This window comes from Struthio camelus, chromosome 3, assembly GCF_040807025.1.
Source record: "Struthio camelus isolate bStrCam1 chromosome 3, bStrCam1.hap1, whole genome shotgun sequence".
Classification (NCBI taxonomy): Eukaryota; Metazoa; Chordata; class Aves; order Struthioniformes; family Struthionidae; genus Struthio; species Struthio camelus.
Window position 1 is genome coordinate 115,700,331 of NC_090944.1, and position 27,874 is coordinate 115,728,204.

A 27,874-nucleotide genomic window follows, 5' to 3' on the forward strand; every position below is an offset into this window, starting at 1 on the left:
TGAGCCACTGAAACTGTACGTTAAGCTGAAAACCACAATCTCCTAGCTGCAGACAATGATACTATCTCAGGTATTTTATGTGCTAAAATGATCATTAAAAATTAAGCACCACATATAAGCTGCCATTTAGAATATTAATTTACCTTTACTAATCATCTTTTTAACTTGAGGCTAAAAGAGTTCACTTACCATTCGGATACTCAGGCTTAGCCCATGAGATGTTAAAGGAGTCAGATGAATACGACTGGGCTTTTGGAGCAGGAACACCTTCTGGTGTACTCTCATCTGTTATAGCTGTGCTAGCTTCACTTACTGAACACCCACCTCCGGTGCAAGCCTTAAAATACAAAACACAGCAAATAAACATATTCCAATGTAATAGCAATAATATTTGATGCTGGCAATCAATTATTGCAAAGTTTTATTTTTACATTTCTGACCTTAGAAAGCCATCTGCTTTTCATAGTACATTCTTTTTACATTAGCATAGGTTATTTATGATAAGAGGTTAAGAAACAAGAGATGCGCTACTCATTATATTTAGTTTTCAGGCGTAAGACAGATAACACCTAATTCTAATGTTTGACTCACAGCATTTTACACTTGACTGTGAGTAACAATGACTGTGAGTAATAATCATGATTAGGTTTCCACTGCTATTGCAAAAGGAGTTAAAATTATAGTACATGCACACAATATATATAATTTACAGTGCAAAATTCTTCTGGAATTGACTAAAGAACACTCAGAAATTACAGACATAGAATATACTGTCCAAATTGCAATGCACTTAAAAAAACGAAGAGTCACAGAAAAAAAAAAATGCCATTCGGACATTCCTGTACTTCATGACAGCAGAATGCCCCAAAAAAGTGAAAAAATAATTTATAATAAATATGTAACAGCTATTATTGCAAGTATTATTGCAAGAAAAGACTCAGTACATGATTTTTACATTTTGCTTGATTATGAAACAACATAACATGCAAGAAATCATGCATATTGCCTCATATAATAGGCATGTACAAACATAAAAGTCCACAGTCTAGTCCTTACATATGCTGGTGTACCAATTACTTGCATTAAGAGAAGAGACTGGACAAGAGATAAGAGTTCTTACAGAATTTGTGTGTGTGTGTGTGTGTGTGTGTGTGTGTGTGTATAAACGGAATATATAAATGGAATATAGAAACTCTGCATTGGATTTAAAGATCTTTTTGTTTTAATTACAAGTCATAAGATAAATCAAAACCTGAATTCAACATAGAGTCAGATATATTCTTAATTATACTTATAGGATCACTGGGCTTAGGGGTTGCCTGGGTGCTGAAATAGATAAGTAGTTCTTTCTGGAGCATCAGCATTACATAAAGAAAAAGCCACCTTGGTCCTCAGGTCTCCAGGAATAAAATTCTTCTTTCAATACAGCATATTTTATTTGAAAGTATTTGTTTCAATTTCCTATTTCCCAATGCGTTTCAAAATGCAGAACGGTTAACATACTTCCCATCCCCTTCCAAAACTTTATGTTATCCCCATTGGTAAGAAAAAGAACTGTTCATAAATGAAAGGACATTTTATATACTAAGTTTGTTATGATTTCACTGAAAACTACACTATCAACACAACTACAGAATAATGCCTTTTGTTCAATCTAGGCTCTCAAATAAAGATGTAAGAACGTACCTTAGTTTTGGGAACATACACAAATGGCATTTACTTTAAATGTGACAGTGTTAAAAAGAAGTCAGCTTGGATGCTCACACAATTCTTATCATTTTGATACAGAAAAATCTTGAGAACATCAGCCTCCCACCAGAGCCAGACTATTCTTTAAATGATTTAGTTTCTACCAAACTCATGAAGAAGCCAAAGGCTGAGAGATCGCTTCCTCCTATGATCCTTACTGCTTTGCTAAGTAGTGGCGCTGAACCTTCCTTAGTAGTAGAGGTTTTTTTTACTTCGGTGAGTTGGTAACAGCAGCCTTGCTGTTATTTTATTTCTTGAGTTTCAGAAAGCTCAATTTTGGTATGTCAGAATCTTGCTGAAGAATGAAGTTTCTGATTTCATAATGAAAACCAGTTAAAGAACGCTTATCTGCATTTTAACTAATGGGATTTTAGATTAGTTTATTCAAGCGGACTAGACATTGCCAGAACTCTGGCAATCACGCCCACTGACGCACAATGCCATGAAATTCTGCGCACCCACTGAGCCACATTGTGCCACTCTGAGTTTCACTGAGAAGCAGTTTTGAGGTAAAATTCGCAAAAACATCAAAGTGCCTAGAGAGCCAAGGGACAGATCCACCCTACACAGTGAAGGACAGTGCAGAGATCCTCCAGCTACCACCTGAGCTGGTATATCCGTACAACATAGTCGTGAGGAGATACTAGCTGAACAGCTAAATCACAAAAGCACTAAGGCCATATAAATAAATAAGTGTGCCATCCCAGCTACTAAATTCAGCTTTTAGTCTTTCATTGGCTTTCAGATTGACCTGGTTCACATCTATCTGGCTTACAGTAAGAACAAAGCACGAACAAGTTTCTCCACACCAACCCGGGTAGACATGACCTTAGACTCAGTTGACTTTGGAAAGCAGCATTAGACTTATTTATAAAAGCTGTTACACTCATTTACAAATAAAATTGCTACATATTAAATGGCAGTAATTAATTGTGAAAATTGGTAACAGCATACACAGATAACAATTTTGTTAACGTCATTTAATATACCTGTATTAACCTTGTCATACAAAAGTTAAAAATAGCAGCCTGTGAGGTGCTGAAAGCTCTGCTGATGAGGATCTTGACTCTTGTGGCTGTTCAAAGCCACAATTATTTTTGATAATTCAACTTTCAACTTCCTACCTAAAATAAAAAAATGTTTTTACATTGATACAAAACAGTATCAATACTACCTGTGAAAAAAACAAAAATAAAGCTTCTATCTCACTGAAACACTTCACTATAGCAAAAAAAAAAAAAAAAAAAAAAAAGAGAAAAGAAAAGCAGCACTTCAGTTTCCAAGGTTGCTTTTACTTTTAACATTTTAATAAAATATAGGTAAAATTATATGGGAAATACTTTAAATGTTTCAGCTTCTTTGGGGGTTGCTTGTTTGTTTTGGCTCATTTTGTTGGGTGGGGTTTTCTGCATCAAGTATAATATGGCCAGCTTTAAGCTCAATAACTTGCAAACTCTGCACCACTCTCAAACTAGTTGGATAAGTTCTAAATACAATGGGCCCAAATTCTTCAAGAAGGTTACCTATTTTACTACCACAAAGATATTTAACGTTTCATGTACTCTCAGACTTGCCGAATTGAAAGCCATGAGGATGATATTTAACATGAATATGATGCAAGACTGATGCAAGACACATGTAAAAACCAAAGAAAAAAGAAACAAAATATAAAGATCAAAGGTTTCTAAAAATGTTCTCAAGATCAAAGGTTTCTAAAAATGTTCCCAATAACTCCTAAAAGAGCCATACGTGTTAACAAAGTTAAAAACCAAACCCGCAAAACCACTTCACTGCTTGAACTGCATCCCTACGCTCAAACAGTCACCAAAAGCAGCACCCCCATTGCTCATCAGATCATAGCTGTTAACTCTCCCCCTCTCTCCTCTCCTTTTGCCCCCAAGCGTACAGGAACGGGGCAGAAGCAGAGAACAGCAGCTGTGGCACAGTGAAGGATGACACAGATTCTTTTGATAATACTGCTAGCTTATGAAGGCTTAAAGTGCTTGCTGAAGTATTGCCTTAGTTTTGGACATGGTGGTATTTTATATACTACATAATTTACTATGCTGAAATGTCTAGGCACAAATGAATAAATTTCAACACGAATCTAAGCTCTAATTAGACTGAATATCCTTGCTTTTTCAAGTTCAAGCCAGATCCTTATCATTACCTGAAGGTAGTTTATTTTTTGTGGTATAATTTTAAAACATTCAAGAGCATGTTATGAAAAAAATGAATGCATATCCAGTCTACATAAATGTAAATTTATTCATAATCAAGAGCAGAATATTTTTTCTATGGCATTTATCAAAGCAAATATCCTTATATAAGTATTGTTATAAAATGAACAGTGTGCTTAAAACAAGGAACAATCCCATGTTTTTATCCACATATTCTCAGGTCTGTTAGCGAACTGAATGTGTTCTATTTCATCACAAAATGAAACCATTGATAAAGAAATGCAATGGAAACATCAGGGTCTTTTAAAATATTCTAAATAAAAACATGCTACTTCACACTTAACTGTTTTCCTCTCTGCTGTTTCCCTGTGTATAAGGATTTTGTAAGGAAAGAGCGAATTCTCACGGTATAAAATAGGAACGACAAACATTTTCACACACATTCAACATTTTCTCTTCTCATAAGTTTGGGGTGGGACACATCTATTAAATCTTTCAGATACTTCTGGTCAATTCTCTATTAGTCATTATCCAAATTATCCTTGAAAAAAAGCTATGTTTAAATTACATACACATATTTGAGAGCCTGTTTTGAAATAAAAACAATTACTGATGTTCACGACACCTCATCAACCCTGGTTTCCAAAAAGAAGAGGTGACACAAAGTGGATACATGAACCATTAGTTATTTAAGATGTTAACAAAATCAGAATCATTTTCACCATTTTACACCTCTACCACACTTCTTTAAAACTTACAGCTAGTTTTATGAGGTATTCAGTACCCGGGAAAAGCTGCTGAATAGTATAATCCAGAAAAAGTTCAGTGCTATTATAGATTACATTCCACTTCGTGAAATTCTGCTCACTGTTGGCAATATAAATGATATAGCGATCTAGGATTCCATTTACTTCTACTGGTTCTTTCCATCTGGAAATAAAATAAAAACACGATTAAGTGATAAAGATTCAGTCAATACTGAAAAAGGCAAGTCTTTGTTTAGAGGCTCTGCAGTTTTTGTTTTAGGCATTTGAAAATAAAATTGTGCAACCATAAAAAGAAATCTAAGGGATACCTCTAATGCAGTATTTGCACTCAACAGATAAATGATTACAGTAACACACAAAATAGGGGCTACGAGACGGGCATATCACCAGAACATATTTCCTGCGTTGAAGTTTGCAGAGGCTATGCCCATATGTAGGTTATACTGATTGCGTAAAGACAAAATGGAAATTAAGTTGGCAAGTGATAATCAGAAGGTTCACAGAACCACTAAACTAATCACTTCTATGCATTTAATCATAATAAATTTAATTTTATGTCAGAAACCCTTCCCCTGATTGAACTCACTGGAATTCTTGAATAAACTGATACACTATTGCATTGTCAGGAAAGAAGAAATCCTTACTTACTGTACATATATCGTTCTAGAATCCAAAACAGTCAGGATCGGGGCATCTACGTGAGATGGTGGCAGCTGTGCTGTAAACAAGGTGACCTGGGAACTGTTTGTACAGCCAGCAAGCGTGCATGCAGCAAGCAGAAACTGGTATGGCGTAAAAACTGCTAAATCTAGGGGGAAAAGGAAATAAGAGTTTGCTTGGTATATTAATTTTATCTTGCTTCTCTGTAACTTTGAGAGGGCACTGTGTGCAGAAAATCAAGAAGAAGGGGGACCTGCCACCTTCTAAAATGTCTCAGATGTGTCTAAGAGAAGCAATAAGACAATACCTGTTGTTTAATACCAAGTACCTGCAAATTCTGATTACTAAGAGGATTACAGAGCTCACTTTAATTTTGATGGCCCTGTTCCACAGTACACTTACAAATTATACTAAAATGTACTGTACCTAAACAAAACAAAGATGTTAGCTTTCTTGGAGCTGCAAACTATCTGAATTTGCTACAGTTGCATATCGACGCCTTTAAGATGATTAAATCAAATCAAATTAATGGAAAAAATTAGATAGATTCGTTAATACAGCCAGATTGTATTCTTCTATAAAATGTGCTATATGTTACATGAATGTCAAGCATCAGAACATACAGTGATTCACATCACACAAATCTCACCGTATGAGAATGAACACAAAGGAAGCTTAGTGTTGCTGTCACTCATTTACAAACTGGCCTCTTTTTGCATATTTGTCCTCAGTGCATGAACACTGAACATTTGTAAAATATATTTCAGTAAAAAAACAACCTGCTTAATATTATAGCAAAACAACTGTTAAATGGTTATTTATTATGAAGTTATCTTGAGTTCCCATTACTGCAGAAAAAGGTCAATAAAAATTAGCATCTTTGCTGCATAAATATTACAAAAGATCTTCAGCTTCGCCTGTTCTTTAGGATCACCGTACTAATAAAAGAATGTGTGTCAGACAAGTTCTAGTAGGAGAGTAATTCAGACAAAATTTTCCAACCTTTTGCTCTTTTTATTACAAAAATAATTGCAGATTGCAACCAGTAAATCGTTTAGGAAGGAATTCACAACTGAGGTTTTGTCAATAGTGTAAGATATGCAAGTAAAATGTGTATGTTATATAAAGACGTTTTTAGTATGCCAGAAAAGTTCTGGATTTTTGAAAGACATAACAAATGCTAGTATTTGTGGAGCCAAATAATATCAAACTATCAGTTTGTATAAAACTGTTGCTGAGCACAAACTCAGAAATTGCAAGTGGATGACAAAGACCTTGCTAAACCAGAAACGCTGTAGATCCATCTTCTTTCTCATCAGTTTTATCCTCATATAATGTCCCTGGCCCCAGTTGCAATGGAATTCCTTCTGATTTACTCCACTCAGCGTTAAGATTGAAGTTCTGCATTTTTACTGAAAATTCATTATCATTCAGCAGTATCACTCCTAGAAAGCACACGGCAATGTGTGAGTTAAAAAAAAAAAAGTCATAACTAAAAAAAAATCATCAAGTGAATGCCTGTGACACACTGACATGTTTAATCAACATAATGGGACTGATTCTACCAGGGTTAAGCAGTGCTTATGTGGGTGAGAGGGGGAAAGCACACTCCAGAGCAGGTGCTCAAGCTGGCTCAGCACGCAGAGAAAGTAAACTCTGCATACTGCCCTGACTGTACTGCCCTCATTAGTGTATGCCTTCCTAGATCCCTTGTTCCTTGCAGCTGCCATCAAGAAGGCCACAAAAGATACAGATCAGGATGGAAATCTGCACGATAAGTATCATAAACTCCACATTCTGGGTGGGCAAACAAGTGACCAGAAGGTATTTACTTTTAGCAATCCCAAAGTGAGCAGCCAAAAGCAGGTACACGGCACCTATTTAATTGACATGCTTGTAAACAATGGATATATATTCTTGTCTAATTTTAAATTGTCTTCTGGGTTTGTCTCAGCAAACAGGGGAATGAAGAAGAGAAAAACACACAGTACATTTCTCCTTTTCCATTTGTCTACGATAGATCACTTTTTTCCTTGTACAGAGCTTTGGGATGAGGAGTGGGGAGGAAAGTTTCTCCTCTCTTTTAAGGAAAATTCCTTATCAAGGAACTGTTCTTTTGAAAAAGCAGCTGGTTACTGAAACCTTACTTGGATGCACAGTCTAGCAAATGGGACTACTTGCATGAGTAAGAGTTTCTGGAAGAGCCTATTCCGGTGCCTGGAATGGGAAAGGCAAAAAGACAAGACAGGGAGGAGAAATAGGTAAAGTCTAAAGAAACTGGAATGACTAGGGATAAAAACACATGACACAGTGACTGCAGGATCGACTGAGAAGGATACTATGAGGGAAGCAGAGGAGAAGGGAGAAGATGTTAAAAAAAAAAAAAAGAGAGAGAGAGAGAGAGAGACAGACAGACAGACAAGACAGACTTGAAGAATAAAATATGGAAAAAGCAGCATGTCACCAGGATAAAAGGAGACCTTTACTCCTCAGTTTTATTTAATAATGCCGAAGTCTTTTGACTAGTAATAGAAAGTTTTAATGGAATCTGAGAGATTTTGCTGGGGTAAAGGATAAAAAGAAAAACAAAGTTAGTGTGGATACAAGAAGAAAATACAGAAGTGAGAGAATTAGGAATGTGCTTTTCAGCCAATGAACATCTTTCCACAGACTTCACCAAGCTGTGGATGAACCTGCAAATAAAGTATAAGCAGCGTTTCTAAACCTTGGAACTAGGAACCAACAAACTCAACAATAAAAATCATAACTCACGCAATTATTTGTCATAATCTGATTTGGCAGACATTTCCCTATCTATAATTCAAAGTGTTTCATATAATGGATCAATGGATTCAAACAACTGCAGATACAAGCAGAAATCTAAATGAGGAGGGAGGAAGTTCTTAAAACTACAAAGCCACTGTTTGTCAAGGTCCTCTAGAAACGAAGCCTTGTTTTCCATTTGCTTGATTGCATGATTTGCATAAGATCAAATGCAGGCAATTGTGGACATGAAAAACAGATCGCTCTCAGACGCATTAGAAACGGATCCACAAGCATTATCCAGAAACGCATTGCAAGAAAATGCATCCCAGTGCATGGAAACCTCAGTGATTAATGTCAAACAAACTATAATTTAAAATACAGGTCATGAATTATATGTTATTTTACAATTGATTTCATGCTGCTGCTGGAAGAATTTCATTGATCTCAATTTACAAAATGAACCCAATAAACAGAGAATGATTTTCTTTTTAATTCACAATAAAAACTGAAGAAATTTTATTATACAGTCAAAAATTTAAAAAGAAATTATTTTGCTCCATCAGGTTATATTCCCATCTGTTCTACAATTCCAGTCTCCTGTTCTACTTTAAAATAACATCAAATGCTTCTTTTGGAATTTTGCAATAACTATTCTCTTAAATCACTTATTTCCTACTAAAACAAAGCCAAAATTAGATACGCCTACTAAGGAAAAATTAAATTTGGGATTCAATCTTGCACTCATTTCTGGACTTCAAAAGGCAAAGAGCACCAAGAGGCCAAAAGGGAACAGGTTTTTGGAGGATACAGGATTCCCTCAAACCATTCTTTTTCCTATTAAGGTAGCAGGTAGATAGGAAAATGAATTCCCCCCCCTCCCCCCCCCACCCAAATCCACATATCCATTTAAGACCATTACTTACTCTTTTTTTTTGGAAAAAAAAAGCAGGGGTCAGGGAGAGAAGAGATCACCCTGCCTTTTCATCTCTTTGACCTCAGACACAGACAAACTAGATTCTTTTCTAGCTCATACATCAGCAAGAGAACTTCTAACTACAGTGGTTATTAAAATTGGCATTTGCATACCACTATATTTATTATACATGTGGTATATGTGGAACTCCCCACAGTTATAAAGGTAGCTATCTTAAATATCATGGTAAATCTAACTATAGCGGTTGGTATATATCCAGTTTCTAATAATCACCAACATAAGTTCTGATAGCACAATCAATGCATGAGACAGAGAGAATAAAGAATGACCCTGTTTGCATGGTCAATGAGGACACTCACTTTGCTTTGATTAAATTTAATGGGTAGTCACTGAAATATAATATGCAACACTAAAATGCTACTTTTAGTATGGAATTTCAGAGATTTTGCTGAGATGAAAAATGAAAAGAAAAACATAGTAGACAAAGAACACAGAAGTGAGAGATGTAAGACTCTGACCCAAAACAAGAAGTTCGCAGTCAAGCTGTCAGAGTATACCACAGTTCAAAAGTAACACAATAGTAATGTCAATAATGCTCAATTTATCTGTAACATGCAGTATGGTGCGTTCAGGTTTACAGAAGAGTCACATACCCTTCTTTTCTCCCCTCTTTCACCCTATTTCCACTCTCCCTGATTTCAGGCAGCTATTGTACAGTCTAGAAATGGCAGCATGATGTCCTGGTGAGCGCTCAGTTGAAAAGTGACTTGTATAAGGAACCCCACATAGTTTCTCTCAGGAAAATAATTGAGACAATAGCAATCCCATTGCTACATTCAAAGAAAAAATAATAGGACAGCCCTATAACAAGGGATTGTTAGCAGCACAACAAAGTAAACCTGCTGAGAGAGTATGAAGATGAAAAACTTCCAAAGAATTCCAATCACCAAGTTGTTTATGTAACTAGACTGCGTGACTACTTGGGCTCATCGCTCACATTCTCACTCTGGTTCTCTCATCTTCTTTCACGTTGTTTGTTAAATTAACTTGCAGTAACTTAACATTTAATTAGATGGGAAACTCTCTGAGACCATAAAACCACATCACCAAATACAGTGATGCCATCTGATTGCTATGCACTACCATATCAAAACAATAAAAAAAATCAAATTCATAAAGGAGGTGCCAGTATCATATAACCAGACTTGCTCCCTCACGTATCATTAGCATTCTTTCCATTCCACCATTTTCCTAAAGCAAGCAACAACTCACATATAACTTTTGGTACAGTATATCGTGCTTTCTGCATTTATAAAGAACCAATAACTTATACCAACTCTTGAAGAACTACGACTAAGGTGCAATCTTGTCAGGTAAGTTTTTACACTGTGCTGCATCTTTTTCACAGATCTGCTGTAAATCCCTTCCATGCCCACCAAACCCATGAAAATATTTCAGAAAATGTGGGGCATCGCAATTAACACTAGTTGCCTATTTTAGTTGCCTAGTTTTAGTTTAGTTGCCTATTTTAGTTGCCTATTTTAGGCAACTGGATCAAGCCCAAGGAAACAGTGTTCCTATGTACTTGATTGTATAATCTAGAATTGAATGACCTTTAATGAGTGGAACAAGGCCGTTAATTGCAGAAAAGAACAATCTTCTAAGAAAACAGCAGCAACTTCTGCTAGATATTAATAACGAAGAACATCCCAGAGTGAGGATTAAAAGAATTTTGTGAAGCCACTAAGAGCAAGGGTAAGGAAGAAAAAGAAAGACGACAGATAAACTCAAGGTCACAAATAATTACTTTCAAGCAGCACCCTAAGTAGCTGTTCTGCTCTCTAACCAACAAAGACTTTGAGGAAATGGCATTTGGACTAAACAGCCTTGCTTCTAGCTGGCCAATAAATGCTGATGTCTTTTAGAAGCTATATGCTCAGCAATTACAATTGCTGGTTTCTTAAATTTCTCACAAAGGAGTAAATCCTCATTCCAGCTGAGGTTTACACTCTTGAGAAGAGTTCAGGAAAGGAACAACCTCCAGTCTCTATCTGAGGAATTAAAGAGCATAACACAAAGCCCTCTAACATGCCAGAAACACCAAAAACATGATAGTCATTTGTTAGACTGTATTAAAAAAGCCACCCTCGAGAGGAAAAAACCTTTGGCTCAAATGAGAAATAAAAGGGTTTTTAATCATTTCAATTTGCAATGATTTCAAACTATTAATGTAATTATTACATGCATGTGGTAGAACCAAACTAGCTATCACTTTTGGAAAAGCAATAGCTCCACAATAGCTACCTGGTTTTTAATATAACTATGTTTTAATAGCAAAGATTTAAAATCTATTATTTCTTGTTCATGTTTAGTAACAGTGCCCTGGTTATGCTCTTATAACCCTTAAATATTGTGAGGAAAATCCTTCTACTGTCTATCAGCTGAAACTCCTGTAGTTCTTTGCAAGTTCTCAGCAAGGCTTTGGACACTGTCTCCCATCACATCCTCCTAGGTAAGCTCAGGAAGTGTGGGCTAGATGAGTGGACGGTGAGGTGGCTTGAGAACTGGCTGGATGGCCGAGCTCAGAGGGTTGTGGTGAATGGCGCAGAGTCAAGTTGGAGGCCTGTGGCTAGTGGTGTCCCCCAGGGGTCAGTCCTGGGTCCAGTCTTGTTCAATATATTCATCAATGACCTGGAGGAAGGGACAGAGTGCACCCTCAGCAAGTTTGCTGATGATACTAAACTGGGGGGAGAGGCTAGCACACCAGAAGACTGTGCTGCCATTCAGAGGGACCTGGACAGACTGGAGAGGTGGGCAGAGAGGAACCTCCTGAAGTTCAACAAAGGCAAGTGCAAGGTCCTGCACCTAGGCAGGAATAATCCCATGCACCAGTACAGGCTGGGGGTTGACCTGCTGGAAAGGAGCTCTGCCGAGAAGGACCTGGGAGTCCTGGTGGACAACAAGTTAAACATGAGCCAGCAGTGTGCCCTTGTGGCCAAGAAGGCCAATGGTCTCCTGGGGTGCATTAGGCAGAGTGTTGCCAGCAGGACGAGGGAGGTGATCCTGCCCCTCTACTCAGCCCTGGGGAGGCCTCACCTGGAGTACTGTGCCCAGTTCTGGGCTCCCCAGTACAAGAAAGACATGGCACTCCTGGAGAGAGTCCAGCGGAGGGCTACCAAGATGATTAGAGGGCTGGAGCATCTCTCCTATGAAGAAAGATTGCAAGAGCTGGGCCTGTTCAGCCTGGAGAAGAGAAGATTGAGAGGGGATCTCATCAACGTGTACAAGTATCTGAAGGGAGAGTGTCAAGAGGATGAGGCCAGCCTCTTCTCCGTGGTGCCCAGCAACAGGACAAGAGGCAATGGGCACAAACTGAACCACAGGAAGTTCCATCTGAACCTGAGAAAAAACTTCTTCACTGTGAGGGTGACAGAGCATTGGAACAGGTTGCCCAGAGAGGTGGTGGAGTCTCCTTCGCTGGAGATATTCAAAAGCCGTCTGGATGTGATCCTGGGCAATATGCTCTAGGTGACCCTGCTTGAACAGGGAGGTTGGACTAGATGATCTCCAGAGGTCCCTTCCAACCTAAACGATCTGTGATTCTGTGATTCTTTGAGCACAAACTCATCCCCCAAACATTACATTTTGTCCTAGCCAATTCAAAAAGGCCACATTAGCCTCAGTTCCTGAATAATTTGTTTCTTTCCTCTTTAGTTTCTTGTTGAAGTCCTTAGTTTTAACCCTATTCTAGCAAGGTATACATCCATTTAATTAAACATGCATATTATCTTTTTTGCAATGCAAAAATAGTACCATGAGGATGGTTTTAAACTCTTATCCCTGAGATAGTTACTATGGGTTCCTTTTTCAAATCTTGTTCTCACCCTGTATTTAGGACATACTAGCTTGAAATGCTGAAGGTGATCAGCTGAAGAAAACTCAAATCATCAGAAGCTGTGAATGCCACATACTATAGTCCTTAGAAGAAGGGAAGCATGAGAAACACATTTTAACTTATCTTTCAATCCTCTAAGAAACTGTATCTGACTCCCACTCTGAATGCAAAGATATCCCATGTCACTGACAACGTAAGTATCACAGTGCATGTACGAAACTCCTGGAACATTCCCGCTCCCAATCTCCTTACTCTGTAGCTTTCAGAGCAACCATCAGAAAAATATGAAGGCCTGTTCATCTGTTTTTTTTTTTTTTTAAGACTTTTCTCAATGCCAAAATGACACCTAGCCAGTCAGCACAAACATTCAGCATCAAAGCCTACACTTAATGAACTTTCAAGTTATGTCTTGTTTACTAGAATTAAAACTATCCATTGCCTTCTTAGTTTACTTCAGTTATAACAACAGGACAAGTAAAGTGAGTTTGAAGAGGAGAGGGGAAGAAAGCAGGTAAAGGGCAGAGAACATTCATTTTTATCAGGCACATGAGTAGAAGTAACTGTGGACATACTAATATCACTATCTTAGTTTTGTTTCTCTATGATGCCAAGGTAGTCATTTCTTTGCACATAGTGTGGCCTCATTAGCCCTGCTTTTCAAAATCAGATTTTCCATCCATGAACACTTGCAGTCCAGCCATTGTCATCTGCTTAAAAAGAGGCGAGTTGTTAGGAGACATCATAAGAATCATGATCCTTCATGTGAAATTATGAAAAAGCAAAAAGATGTTATGAACAGTTTACCACTGTACTATTTCAGCTTTATGTTCACAGCTACAACAATAAACTTGCACTAGGCAATTCTGTTGCAAATCTGAATTTCAGACACCTCCTGCAGCAAAACTGGAAGTACTACTCTGGATTCACAGTACAACCAAGCACACATGGGCCTACTAACTAACAGATGCACATCCTGTACTTCCATGAGCTGCTCCTGATGGCGACTCTGGTCTTGGTGGAGTGGCAAAAACAAAAAGTTCACATTCACCTTACATTTGGTGCTGCATTAATTGTATCAGGTCAAGAAAAGTGCCTGACTGCCACTTTTACAACCCACTTAAGAACACATCCAAGTGTGCAGCTGTGGTTAGAGAAGCCAGTAAGATATTAAGTTATGTAAGGATATATGGTAAGTAATACAGCAACTATTATACTGCATTTTATAGAAATCAATAGTGCAGTCTTATGTGGAATAGCATATATTGCAGATCGCAGAAGTAAAGGCTGTCTGGAAAATGGTGGTAAGAAAAAGCACAAGCACACAAACAATTTCTAAGGAAGACAGGCTGAAAAGACAACCTGAGAAAAGAAGATAAATAAGAAGATATCATATAGGTATTTAAGATAGTAAGTGCTACACAGAAAAGCAATTAGAAATCTATGTTCCCAGGAACCCTCTTTCAATAATACAGAAATAAGAGGACATATAGTCAATTTAGAAAGTGAAATATTCAGAAAGATGCACCTCATCCAAAATCATGGAGCATCTATTGATGACAAGAAGATTCAAAATAATCTTTATACATTAAATTCTGGGAGAGAGACACTAAATATTAACATTGTAGTTTTTAAACTATTTTTATAAGCAGCATAGTAAGTAGCATTTGTGGGGGACAGATTCCCTGCAAGATTTCTATACTTCTCTCTGTACTTGAGACCACTTAGAACTCTATAAACACTGTGTGAGGAGAAAGAGAAGGCAATAATTTCCATGAGAAATGTTTATTTTGACCAAAAAATAAACCATTTTACTAACAGATTTTTACTTATTAAAATTGGATATGCATGCTATATCTCAAAATATCATTTTGATCCCTAAATAAATGTTTTTATGAATAAAATATTCAACCAAAAATATTATCAAGCAAGCAGAAACTTGACACAGCATACTCAGACTAGATATTGGAATGCAATCAGAAAAAATACGACACTAAATTGGTTATGGGTGACTTGTTCCAGTATTTTGTACCCTGCCAGCTATGCAAGATGTTTAGAGAACAACTCTCACCACCCAGGCAAGGCATCATGTGATTTAAGTTTCTGCAGAAGAGATACTATCACCTTTCCAGGACCAGAACAGCCCTGTATATCTGAATTATGGTCAGGGAATAACAGGTTTTGCTAAAACATTACCGTGACGCTGTAACAGGGAAGGTGGGAGGACTCAGCTTCTAAGCACGGTTCCTAGACAAGGCAATTTAGAGCAAGCTAGATCTGTTCCAAGACTGCAAAAACCAAAATAGTCTTCAGCTGGCCCCAGAATGAGAGGGTTGTAAAAGATGTTGCACTTAGACCTGCTCTCCTCTGTCCTCACCAGAAGAGTCAGCCCTAGCTGTTGAGTCATTAGTACGGCTGACATACAGTTGGGGAAAATTATTGGAATTTTTCTCCTTTTTTTTTTTCCTAGTTCATTAGTTTCACATTTGTTTTCAGCAAAAAAAAAAAAGGAAAAAAATCCATGAAAAGCCCAACTTTCAACTTGACATGTTGCACTACCCAGTCATGTCATGTAGTGTCAGTAATGTCAACAGACAACATAACCACCACAATCTGATGTAATGCATTAAACTGGGATTACCAGAATAAATCATGCTTGTATGTACACAGATTGCAGGTGGTGCAGTCAGCTGCTCTGTATTACTGTGTATCTATAGGATGTGCAGATTAGGATATAATGTTCAGAGGCTTGTTCTCGTTTGTGAAGTGCTTCGCAACCATAACTCAATGGTAAAGGGCCACCACACAGTTATAATAGCATAAACCATCATCAGGGAAAAACACAAATCGATCAGTGCCAGCTATATTAAAAAAAGAGCATGCGTCTGTCCCCAGTCTCATAAATTTACTGGTTGTTGCAGCCCTTTTCTCTATCCCACGTTCAGTTTATTAATAACAGTATCTATCATAAATAATAATAATGCAGAGTAGTTTATTTCAACATGAATACTCTTATTGTCTGATGATCCTCTCCCTTATCTCTTACATCTTGTGTATATTCCTCCAGAAAATGGGGGGGAGGGGAAGAGAAGAGCTGATTTAATTTGTTGTTTGAAGTTTATGCCCTTTAATTGGAAATGGTGTGCTATGCCAAGAAAGTTGTCTATGTAGACTCCCTGAAATATCTGCATACCTTAACAGGCATGTTAAGCTTGTACAAAGGAAGCAGAGAATTTACATTCTACTGCATGTTATAAATTAGTAATAAGAACAGATTAGAATTATGCATTTACGCCTACTAGTGAGAGTGAGATGCATAATTCACAAGTGGCGAACCCTTAAGAGACTTCTGAATTTCACCCCAACCCTCTCCTCCTCCAATCTCATGCATGTAAGAACACGGTATATTTTTCACTCCTGCTGCCCTATCATTCTTCTTTTCTAGCTAACTTGTTCAGCTTTAATAAGTAAAGCCTCCTTTTTTTTTACAGAAGAGCAACACACACTATCTGGAAACATGGAAAAATATTTGCTCCCTGTTACAATACTGGTGTTACCTTTCTGGATTGGCTTGCAGTACTCAAGGACACAATTGTAAGAGGCAGATGTTAAATGGCAGTGTTTTCAGAAGGTGCCAGAGTAAACAGCTCTGGGAAACCCAAGTCCCCCGCCTGCTCACAAAGAGAACACAGAACATGGCACTGCAGCTTCCTTATGCTTCTTAGTTAACGTGACATACTGCTCCTCTAGCTGGATCTTATGGAGGAAGATAGTATTTTAAGATAATCTTTATGCCCATTCAAGTCCTCTGCATCGCTGCTGAAACTTGTAAACTAATGCCGATTGTGACAGCAATTTATACGATGAGACACGAAGGCCACAGAGTTCGCAGTGCTTGCAGCTTCCACCACAGCAGTTCTACCTTTACAAAGCGCTCTTCACCTGATGATAAGGTACAGGAACAAGGAAGGATTTTAGTCTAGTTGCTGTAATGCTTACGTCAGTTTTGGCTGGAGCACTGCTGTGTTGATTAATGCATCCCCCAAAGAGGCACGACCAGGGGCAGACTCTCTGGTGAAAGAAATTCTCTTGTAATTTCTCTGAACTGTTTCAAACTAAAATGGTTTCGTTCCCTGGATTTTTCCTTTCCTGTGTGCAAATATTTTTAATTATGTTCTAGTTCTAACTACCATCTGTTTATCCTGCCTCAATCTCTGCTGGGCAACCTGTTTTCATAGTTCAGCTAAGGCATGTACCTCTCTCTTTCCAGTAATAGTCATTCTAATTTTTTTATTATTTAATCTTTTGTTTTCTTCAGTGTGCCTTACAATATTTTGAGTGTTCCTTGACTAACGTTCTATGTATTTTATCTTTGTGCGTAAGTTAAGGAGAAAGATTTCAGTTATGCATGCATTTTAATTCCCAGTACAATTTAAGAGTTTAAAAATGGCTATGTGACATTGCTATGTGACGTTGCAACAATGATATTAAATCCCAACAGCCTTACCACAAAAATTCAAAATATGTCAGTTACAAGGGAAATAATACTTTTACCCTAACTTTTAAAAATAGCAACAGGCACCACAATAGCATAGATATGTAGGAGAAAATTGTTACCCTTAGCTTGAGACGATGAAAAGGCTAGAACACCAGCTCACGAGAATATGTGGACATGCTTTTAAATTGGATTAAGTGATTGTTCCTTGATCCGAAAACAAATGGGTAACAATATTAAAATTAAATGATCATAAATAAATGTCAAAATTGGCACTGAGAATGAATCAGGTAATGTTGGCAAATCCCTTAGGAGTCTTTTGCGGGGGTGTGATAGAAGGTGTAATTTTTTTTTATGTAATTCTATATAGCTTCCCATCTAAAAAACATAGAAACACTCTTACTAATTGTAGCCTTCACTTAGGATTAGCACAGGGAGCCTAAGTTATTACTACTTACAAACTAAAGGATAAAGCTACGTTATTTTCCCTGCAATATTCAAAGATCATTCTGCAAATGACTTAGAGGTGTCAGTAAGAAATTTGACTTTCAGAAGGATGTTATTGACGTTCTGCATCAACAAGGACTGCTTTCCACTACTGACTGATTTCCTTCTATACACTTCTCCTAGAACAGGCTGTGGAAATGTCCACCGCTTACACACCCTCTGCACGAAATCAGCCAATCTCGCCGATGATCCTGGACAGGTAAGCAAGACCATAATGAGACTCGGAAACTTTTAGGGAAACTCTGTAGTCACCTCTGAAGAACCATTTCCACTGAATAAATCCCTGAATGGAGGAGACTAACGGAGGGTATGGCAAGGTTTTCACCCGCTGCCTTTAACAAGAAAGCGTCCAGTCGTTGGCAGAGCTTCCACGCCTGCAGACAAAAACTTCCAACTGAGGGATATCCATTTAATCATGTTGACCTATCCAATGCCTTTTTTGTACCACAACACAGAAATAAATATCAATTAATACAAAATTCTGTATAAATTCTGTATAAATTCATGCAAAATCTTGAAACCAAGACTTCTGTCTTGGTTTCAAGGTCTGGTCTGAACATAATTCTTACGTTTAAAACATGCTGTGTTTTAGCTGCCCCTCATACCTATTCAGCACTGATTCTAACAAACCCAGCTTATATTGACTAGATAAATCCTAAAACAAAATATCAAAAGTCTCCTTCCAGATATTTGTGTAAAATTGTATATATTTATGCATCTCCATCAATGGAAACCACAGATGTTCACAGAAAGAACAGAGGTTTCATTGATTAAATTACAAATTTAAATTAGAAACTGCTAGTGATATATTTCCTGATACAGAACAGATGCAATATATTATTACTGGTTTAAAAGCTCACACTTCCTCAGCTGACCATTTATTCCCTTACATCTGCAGACCTTGTGCAATGCCACTGTTTACTGATATGAACGAATAGCACCATTATTAAATTATAAATCCAGATGTTTATTTACGTACAGCTGTAAACATACCCAGGAATGCAGCGAAAGAAATCAATACAGGCATATTGTAAATGTAACTTAAATTTGCATCTGCAATAAGGGAATATAGTACAGCCAAAGCAGTCATCACTGAAACAGTAATGATTTTGTTTCTCATCTACTTACTCAGTCACTTTAAAAACATTTAAAGTGACTAAGCATTATTTAAAAACTAATCTACTGTTCTTCCTACCTGTTATTTACGCCCACATAACTGTTTTGCCCATGCACCAGTTACTTTCCTGGGAATACATCTGTTTAAATTGTTACCCTATTTATATGATATGAATACATCTCTCAGGGAAAAAAAAAAAAAAAAAAAAAAGGAGATCCCCCAGCAGCTTTCAAAGCCAAACTACAATTTAGGTAAAATGTGTCAATTAGAAATAGATTGCCATAAAATTATAATATTTTACAGAAGATTACTGGAAAACATGATGGAGTTCAATACTGACTAAAAGGCTATTAAGCTTTGTGTAAACAATTTAGGTGATCAGTGTAGAAACCTAGGTTAGATTCCTGGCAATGATTCAAAAGGGAAGGAAGTCTCAAGAAAGCCTTTCATGGTCTTTCTGACATGATTTCTGCTTCGCAAATGTTTCTAAATAACTTATGCAGATATGGAAACAGATTTTGAAAATACAAGAATCCTCCTCCAGTCATTCAAACTCCCACATATTTTAAAAATCAAGCTTATATCCAACTACTGTATGGCCTCGTAACATTCAGGCACGTATTGTTCACATACAGGACAAGACTTGCGAAAGATGAAAACATTCAGGAAAGTCTGGACTTCCAGTAACTTAAAAAGATATTAATTGGTGAGGTATTCTAGAAACGCCACTTTTAAGGAAGTCATTCTCAGATTTATTGAAATAACAGGTCTGAAAAAAATATGCAAACATCAAAGATTCACCTTTTCATACAACTGTCTCAGTATAGCTTTCTGCTTTTTGATAATTAAATTGCTAAAAATATTTAAGTGATGGATACTGACTCAACACCCTCATGATAATAAGTTGGTAAAATTTAGAAATAAGGAACATATGACTGGGGACCCTACACAAGTGTTAACTGCCTGTAATTTGTCACCATTCACTAATATGCCACCGGTGTTAACGGAGTGCTGGAACACACCTGATGCATAGAGGAGAGTGTGTATCTACTGCAAACTAAGCAGCAACACTTGTACTACTTTCAGTCAGAATAATTACCTAGTTGATAAATAAAACCAACACAGTTCGTAGTAGTACCTTGGAAGAAAGTATCTATCTTAAACTGAATGTACTTCAAGTCTTTGGCAGTTTAGCAGACCAAACAGTCATGAGGGCTGGGTCCTAAATGATTAAGGAGAAATACGAGTATCTTTTTCAGGGCATAAGGAAAATCTCAGAAAGAAACTTCATTATGTATCTTAATTATAAGATCAGGAAGGCTGCTCCACTCTTTGCAAGCCTATTAAGTTAGATCTAAGTGAGGTATATCCTTATGAACGGTATCAAGGGATTCAAACACAAGCTGCGGGTTTGGCCTTAGTCCGTCTGTGCAAAAGGTGTCATATCTTTATTTATATGAGACCAGCATTTCCTAAAACTAAGCAAAAACCATCATGAGGCGCCAAAATGATCCTAGCAAAAATTCTCTTGGAAAAATAGAAATGCTTTTCTCTATCTATATATGTATGGTTGAGAAGTTAAATATAAAACTAAACACAGTTTCTGATTGTTTTCTAAAGCATTTAACAAAAGTGCAACTGAATGAAACCTAGACTTAAATTACATACTCATGCATCTGTTTTATTAGCAAAATTAAAACTAGAAAAGAATACAGCATTCCCTTACTAGCTTCAGACAAACTACAGTTACAGAACCACTACTGGAAATAAGATCCTGCAAAAAGTTTTTCAGGCTGTAAGTGCGACACAGCCAAGAAAGTGTCTTCCAGTTCTTATGGATCTAACGAGAACTCCCAATGCTTAACAGGAAACAGTAGTCACTGTGTGACAACTGCTCACAAAGAGCACTTATATCACCTGATACGGCCTATTATGAAGTTCTTACTGACGAAAGACAAAACGTAGAGAAATAGATTACACCCTTCAGAAATCCCAGAAGGGAGGTAGGCAAGATGCATGAGACTAGCTGACTTTTTCTACAAAGGTTCACACAGGCAACGCAAGAGCAAAATGAAATCAGAAAGTGGCAAAACAAGAATTTACACCTATCTGACAGCAGTGTTTCTAATGTCTTGGAGAAGACCTGCAAATCCACATAGCAGTGCAGAACACCTCCAAGATGTATTGAGTGTGGTAAGCTTTAGATAAGGCCTTGGCATGAATCCCATTAGAAGTGGTTGCTATATGATGCAGTGGTTCATATATCGTGTTTCCAATTACTTAAGACAAAGGTAATAACTAAAGTGTACCCTTTCACACTATGTAGCGTTCAGTGATTTTTGACCACCGCACACGAGCCAGATTTGCTTCTCATCCCACAAATATACTACACACAAATACACTCTACTATACTCTTTGAAGTATTCTTAAGATACCTTGATGGTAATATGTGGACAATCAGCTCTGCCATTTCCAAAGAAAAGGCTGTATTTAAATTTTACAAACTGAACTCCACCAAATACATGCCTCAAATCTATCTTTCTCAGTATACACTATCTTTCAAAGAGATCTCAACATCTTTAAATCTGCTTACCCATCTACATATCTGTGAAGGGCCAAACAAAGGACGAAGAGCCTAAATATGTCTAATTCTGACAACTAATTGTGAAATAAGATCATGTGACAAAATAACCTGGGAGGTTTACATTTTTGATTGTTTTTAGTTCTTGTCAAGGAATTTAAACTGATAAGCCTTGAAATCACTGTTTTTCTTCTCTTTGTTTAAAACCAGAAGCCAAAATATTTCCATACGGTCAGAAGTGAAAGGAGAAAAAAGCCCTCTCCCTGTTCCACTGCTATTAGCTTTGGACGAGCTATTTGCTCCAGTTTGCATTTGTACATACAGAAGATTGGGAAGCACCACTCCCTCTCACTTTATAATTCGTGTTGCATTTTAATTTTTGGAAAGTGCTACTCAAACAACCTGAGAGCTCAGCAATTCCAGCAGGGTTAGCGTGAGTTCTCTCCTGGCTTGCTGTGTTACCCAAATCTGATCAAAGGACAAGTACTCCAGAAGCTTGTCCAGCTGTGGTTTTATAATGACACCATTAGGTTTTGCTCTATAATCAAGGCCCCTAAAAGTCTCTGTAGCTTCAGGCTTAATATCTGCGACAAGGTTAACTGAAATCTGCAGCAAGGATAACTACTTTAGCAGATTGTATCAGCAGGAAATATTTAAACACTATTTAAAAGGATTTTAAATAAGCAGATTTTATTTAACACTGCATTAATGCACTGCAATAGAAAATGATACAACAGAGCTGCTACAAATAAACATAACGCTTTTACCCTTACCCCAACCCCCCACCCTTCTAAATTCCCCAGATCTGTCCTGTTAAGTCCAATGAGTGGACCAGATCTTTCTGTTCGAAGCTGAAATACAGAAACGCCAGACTCAGACAGCCCATTTGCCTTTTGGTTTTGCGCATGCTGAATCTGCATTCTGGGTCTGCAGAATTAATCACAGTACTACCGGTCACTGGCAATGTCAGTGTTGCCAGTTCAGGTGTATCAGATGTGCTTTCTTAGTTTTTGTACAACTTCTAGAGGAAGGCCTCTTCCTCGATAAGACTGGTGCACTCTGCCCTCTAGTGCTAGGTGCACCAATATAAGTTATGTAAAGGTATGCTCAGGCCAGCCTAAAGCCTGTAGCAGATGTTCTTCACATACCATCCTGGAAAACTTGTTATTTCCTATATGCCTTATCACCTGGATATGTTGTTAAGTCATGTATGAGTGGTAGGGCCTGGAACTGTAGCATATTATTGCAAGAGCCTCCAAATAAGAAAGAGACTTTGGGTCATATCTCTTTGGGTCACATGCAAGGCTCACAACGCTGTAAAGCAAGTCTCTGCTTCAGAGCAAACTCAAGAATTGTGAAATTTGGAGTTGTAATAAACATAAATCTGACACCAACATTATATTGGATAGTAAACCACTCTTCCCAAAATATCCTAGTGAAAGAACAGGCTTGGTTTATTCTGGTATTTATAGGTATTTCACTGCAACTTCGAAGACGGGAAATAATCCCATACCAGAGGACTATAGAATTTTTCAATTGTTTGTCCTTTAACGCAGAAGCTCTCTCTTTCATCTTTGAGCAGGTCCTAAAACAAAGGAGCACAAATCCTCAGGGTAGGAAATCAGTGTTTTTAAATACTCCCATAACTCAAAAATATTCGAAAAGTAATCACGAGACAGCGGTGATATCTTAATAAAACATATGAAGTATTGCTTTCTCAGTGACACATTTCCTTGCAATTATCCTCTACACCACAATTCTTCTGTGGACTTTCCCTCATTCAAATTGTTTTCACTTTACAATAAGTACAATATTGATGCCATGATGGATTTTGTTATGAGTCTATCATTTAAAATAAGCAGTGCTAACCACAGGGGTAAAAAGAACAACAAACTGACCACTTTTCATTAAAATGCAGTAACTGTGTGTGGCTGTGCATAGTATATACTATAATTACTACTGATTTACAGTAACATTAAAAAAAATACAAGTACTAATTTTAGTTCTCCCATTTTTTTAAGTTCTGTTATGCCGAATTCACTTTTCAAAGGTCTCAAACATCTGCCTCTTTCTCAGAGAAAAACAAAGCTCCCATCCCGTCCTCCTGATTTGGTAAGATCAGCCCTTTAACGCTCAGGTTAGTATCAATTTGAATAGTCCAAAGTTTAGTTTATGCTCTCAGAATAAATCGTGAAGACATAACTTTCTCACTTTTTCTAAGGCTCTCTTTAATACTTTCTCTGGAAAACTAATCCAAAGCTGTTTGTCATAGACATCAGAAATGCTTGTTAAACTTGTGGAGGATGTAATTTAGGATAACTCTATACTGGTTTAATTCAGCTGATGATCTGCCCTTGTAATGCAGTGGATCAGATCTCTTCCCTGAAATACTAGTAATATTTCTCACAGCTTGGTAAAGAAAATTAAGTTTCACACAGCTGAGTGTTAATAAGAATATCTTATTTTTAAAGATTCATGATGAGAACCATTAGAATCTGCTAAGGAAATTATATGAACACAATTTGCTAACATGGTCTAGTACCAAATGCTGCAGAAAATGTAGACATGTACATCCCCAAGTTCATCACAAAGAAAGATTTACAAATATTTTGTATTCTCAAGATATCTGCAAAGTTGTTCTCCTTTGTAAACAGGTTAGATAACATACACTTTGGTCTGCCAAGTGTGCAGCATTTAAACAGAGAGGAATATTTTGACTCTAATCTTTTTTTCAGCATATGTCTTTATAATGATAAGGTTTCCACCAAAACAAAACTTAACATTTTGGTCACGTCTGACCATTACCTGTCACTAGAAATCTCTACTTATGCCTTAATGCATTTTGGATGGTATTGGCACCATCAACGCAGGCCATTGCTGTCTAATACTTTCCAGTGTAATACTCATCCTGTTTTATCTTTTATGTAAGCAGGTAGGAAAATTTCTGAGATTAAAAAAAAAAAATCAAAAACATTACATTAAGAAATCTCCACACTTTAAAGCAGAAAATTCTAATCTGCCTATGAGCATTTGCATGTTTGCACTCATTTTCCTCTCTACAAGGGAGAAAAAAAAACCCTCAAATTTTCCAAAGTCAAAAGCCTTTGAAAAATCAGTCTGTACATGATCATCTGATTTTTGTTAAGAATTTGGGATACAACCCTACAAGTTACTCCATCTCCTCACAGCTACTGGGTCATCTCCACAGAACAGTAAAATATCTAATTTCAGACAGCAGGACCCTTGTTGCAATTTCTTTTCCCGAGCTGCAGCTGTTGGTCTTGTTACAGGAGCTTCTGCACTCTCAGATATAAGATCCAAGAGCATGAAAATAAGGGCCTGGATTCACTCAACCTAAATTCCAGCTAGGATCCTGAATTTCGTATTTTCTCTTGGCTCGTTCTAGGCCTCTGGAGACCCCTACCTAATAGGGCACACTAAGCTTCCACTGTAATTTAGGATGTGAAATAGCACCCAGATAGCATGAAGAAGTAGTACAACATAAGGCCAAAGCAGAAGAAACAATGGCAGCTTGAGGCAAAGGTGCTGGGGTGCAGGGGCTGACTTGTTGTTAGTGCTTTATTACTCACAACACAGAAACTGGATTTGTCAATACAGGGAAATATTTAAAGACGCTAATGGATAAGGGATGCCTAATGGATGCCCCTTCTCAATGTGGTAAAGTGTACATTTGCCATATGTGCTTTTAAAGGGTTTCCTTTTTAATTACAGCTCAACCCCTAGAGATAACAAACACTCAAATTTCCATGAAAATCAATGAGTATTTCAAGCTCTCCACAATTGTCAAGATCAGGAACAAAGCTAACAATACATTTGCAGTTATAGTATTGAGAAAACATTCCTCCTCAAGTCATGGATTAACTAGTGTGGGCACAAACCAATTACGCTTCCCACTGTCTGAAGTGAAGATCAGCAAAGTACGAATTTTTGGACAGAACAGAAGTCTTCTTAAAATGAAAGGTTTTAAATAAAACTGAATCATTCCAATAGACATAGCATTTCAAATTTTCAGAAAAAAAAAAAAAAGGAGAGAGAATCTGTGGCTTTCTGGTATAGGCAACTAATCAGGAACTCAGCTGTATAGTTATTAAATTAGGAAAATCATTTTGGCGAATGAAGAGGAAACAGATGCCAAAGAGGATGAACTTTGGCTTTCTAGTTAGGATCAGTAGCATATTATTACGAGGTAGTAAGTCAACAGCAACACTAGAATAAATACTGAAAGGATAAAAATAAGGAAAAAGCCAGAAAGGCAGGAAAGAGGGAAAGAGATAAGTGTAACTCTGGAAGTCAAATACTCAACTTTTCAATGTAAAACTGCTTTTGCAGAAAACAAAATTACATTATACCTCTTTTAGCACTAGCCTACAGAGAAGCTCTAAAAAGAAACAAAAATGGTTCAAATTAAAGATATACACAGATGTAAGCAAGACTTTGTAAAGACCTCATTCAGAATGACCAGGATTTCTAATGACCCAAATCCCAACCTGCTAGCTCAGATCGTTTCTTCCCCCTCAGGCAAAGTGAAAAATTGGCAGCTAAATAAAATGGAACCAAAGCAAGCAGTCTGATCTCCACATCATGTTCAGAACAGTGGGCAAGAGGGCCTGTCATGCACTCCTGCATGGGGCAACATGAGCTGATTCACTAGTCTTCTCTTTAAGGAGTGAGGGGAAAAAAAGGAACCTCTCGTTACCACCAAGATACTGCAAATCTTGATGATAAAGATGGGACACCAAGGTAAGGAGACTGGATCCTACTGAATACTACTATACTGGGAGAAAGTTGGGATTCCAGCTCAAGAACCTCGCCCATCTTGAAGACCCTGGAACTAAATTTCAGGTTCTACAAAACTAGAACTAAATTTCAGGTTCTACAAAAGATGGTATAACTGCCATCCCTGGGCCCACTTCTGCTAGACTAGTTCTGCAGTCTGTGGGCAGCCAGGACGTTTCCTGCTGTAATCGAAGTTCAGGGGCTGAAATTGTTCTCTCTTTTTATGCAAAAGGTTGGTTGAGAATAAGCAGGAGTCTCTATTCTTATTATATCTTAGGTCTACCTAAAAAAATAACTGAAAACAAAGTTATGAAATGCTCAGTCAGAATAGAATTACCAAAATTACAATTAAAAAAAATAAATAATTTATAGGTAAAAGCAACAAAAGCTCCTCTAGGAATTTTATGAACCAAAAGTTTTCCTTAGACTAGTTTAGCTGAATGTAATCCGATACAGCTGAAAAAGCTCCATGCAATCATTTAAGATTTGGGGGGTGAGAAGTGGGGAATCAAATCCTCAGCCTTTTCAATTTGTCCTATTCCTAGTTTCTAGAAAAACTAGAAACACAACTATAAAAATCACTTGATTCCAATTTCTATTAATAAGCATTCATTTTAGGTATGGGTCAGGATACAATCAGACCTGAATGTAAAAATGAGCAAACAAAAAAAACTGTATTATGGTGACCATTTCCCCTGATCTTGTATGTTCCTCTTCAATTTACAACCCGGTTGCGTATGAACACACCAGTAAAAATACCTGTGATGAACTTTCCATAATGATTTTAATAAGATTGGAAGCACAATTATTTCCTCTTCAAAATTCTTAAAAACAGTGTTATGGGATGGTAATAAGCGATTAATGGAGATCTTGCAAAAAAGATAAATGGCACTACAAGAATACCAGAAAACTGAAGGGAAGGGGGAAATTAATTGAACCTATACTTTTGATAAATATTTATTCTTTTGCAGAAGAAAAATGCATACTAGTTTGAGCTGTCATTACGCTAACCTATATTCTATTTTTCATATTATTAGTAATACATAATGTGGTAGTTTATATTCAAAAATAAAACCAGAATGTATATACCTCATGTATTTATCCAGAAATACACTAAGGTTACTATGGTTACGAAAAATCCATTACCTTTGAATTCAGAATGAAAAAGTTTGACTTAAAGTGTGCACTATTTATTATAGCGATCATCAACAGCCTTCAGGAGGTTCTCTAACTGGATTCATTTTTCAGTGTCAAAACTGACCCACCACACCAGTAGCTTACGGCCTGTGCAAGGCAAAGAAATTTGAACTATAACAATTTTTAAATATGTTTTATACTAACTCAAGATACAGAAATGGCCTTGAATTTTAAGGCCTTACATTAAAAAGAAAGAAAGGCCTTGACACCCTTTTTCTTGAGTAGTCTGAAA

General features: G+C 37.2%; 1 protein-coding gene across 1 annotated transcript in view; it reads right to left on the reverse strand.

The window, feature by feature from the left end:
• USH2A (usherin) overlaps window positions 1-27,874 on the reverse strand; it is a 401,466-nt gene that overhangs the window by 195,916 nt on the left and 177,676 nt on the right. Inside the window, exons 32-34 of the mRNA XM_068939839.1 lie at window positions 5,345-5,504; window positions 4,688-4,859; window positions 190-337 (exon numbers count right to left, since the gene is read on the reverse strand). Coding sequence (XP_068795940.1) covers window positions 190-337; window positions 4,688-4,859; window positions 5,345-5,504 — 480 coding nt within the window. The remainder of the gene's footprint in view (window positions 1-189; window positions 338-4,687; window positions 4,860-5,344; window positions 5,505-27,874) is intronic.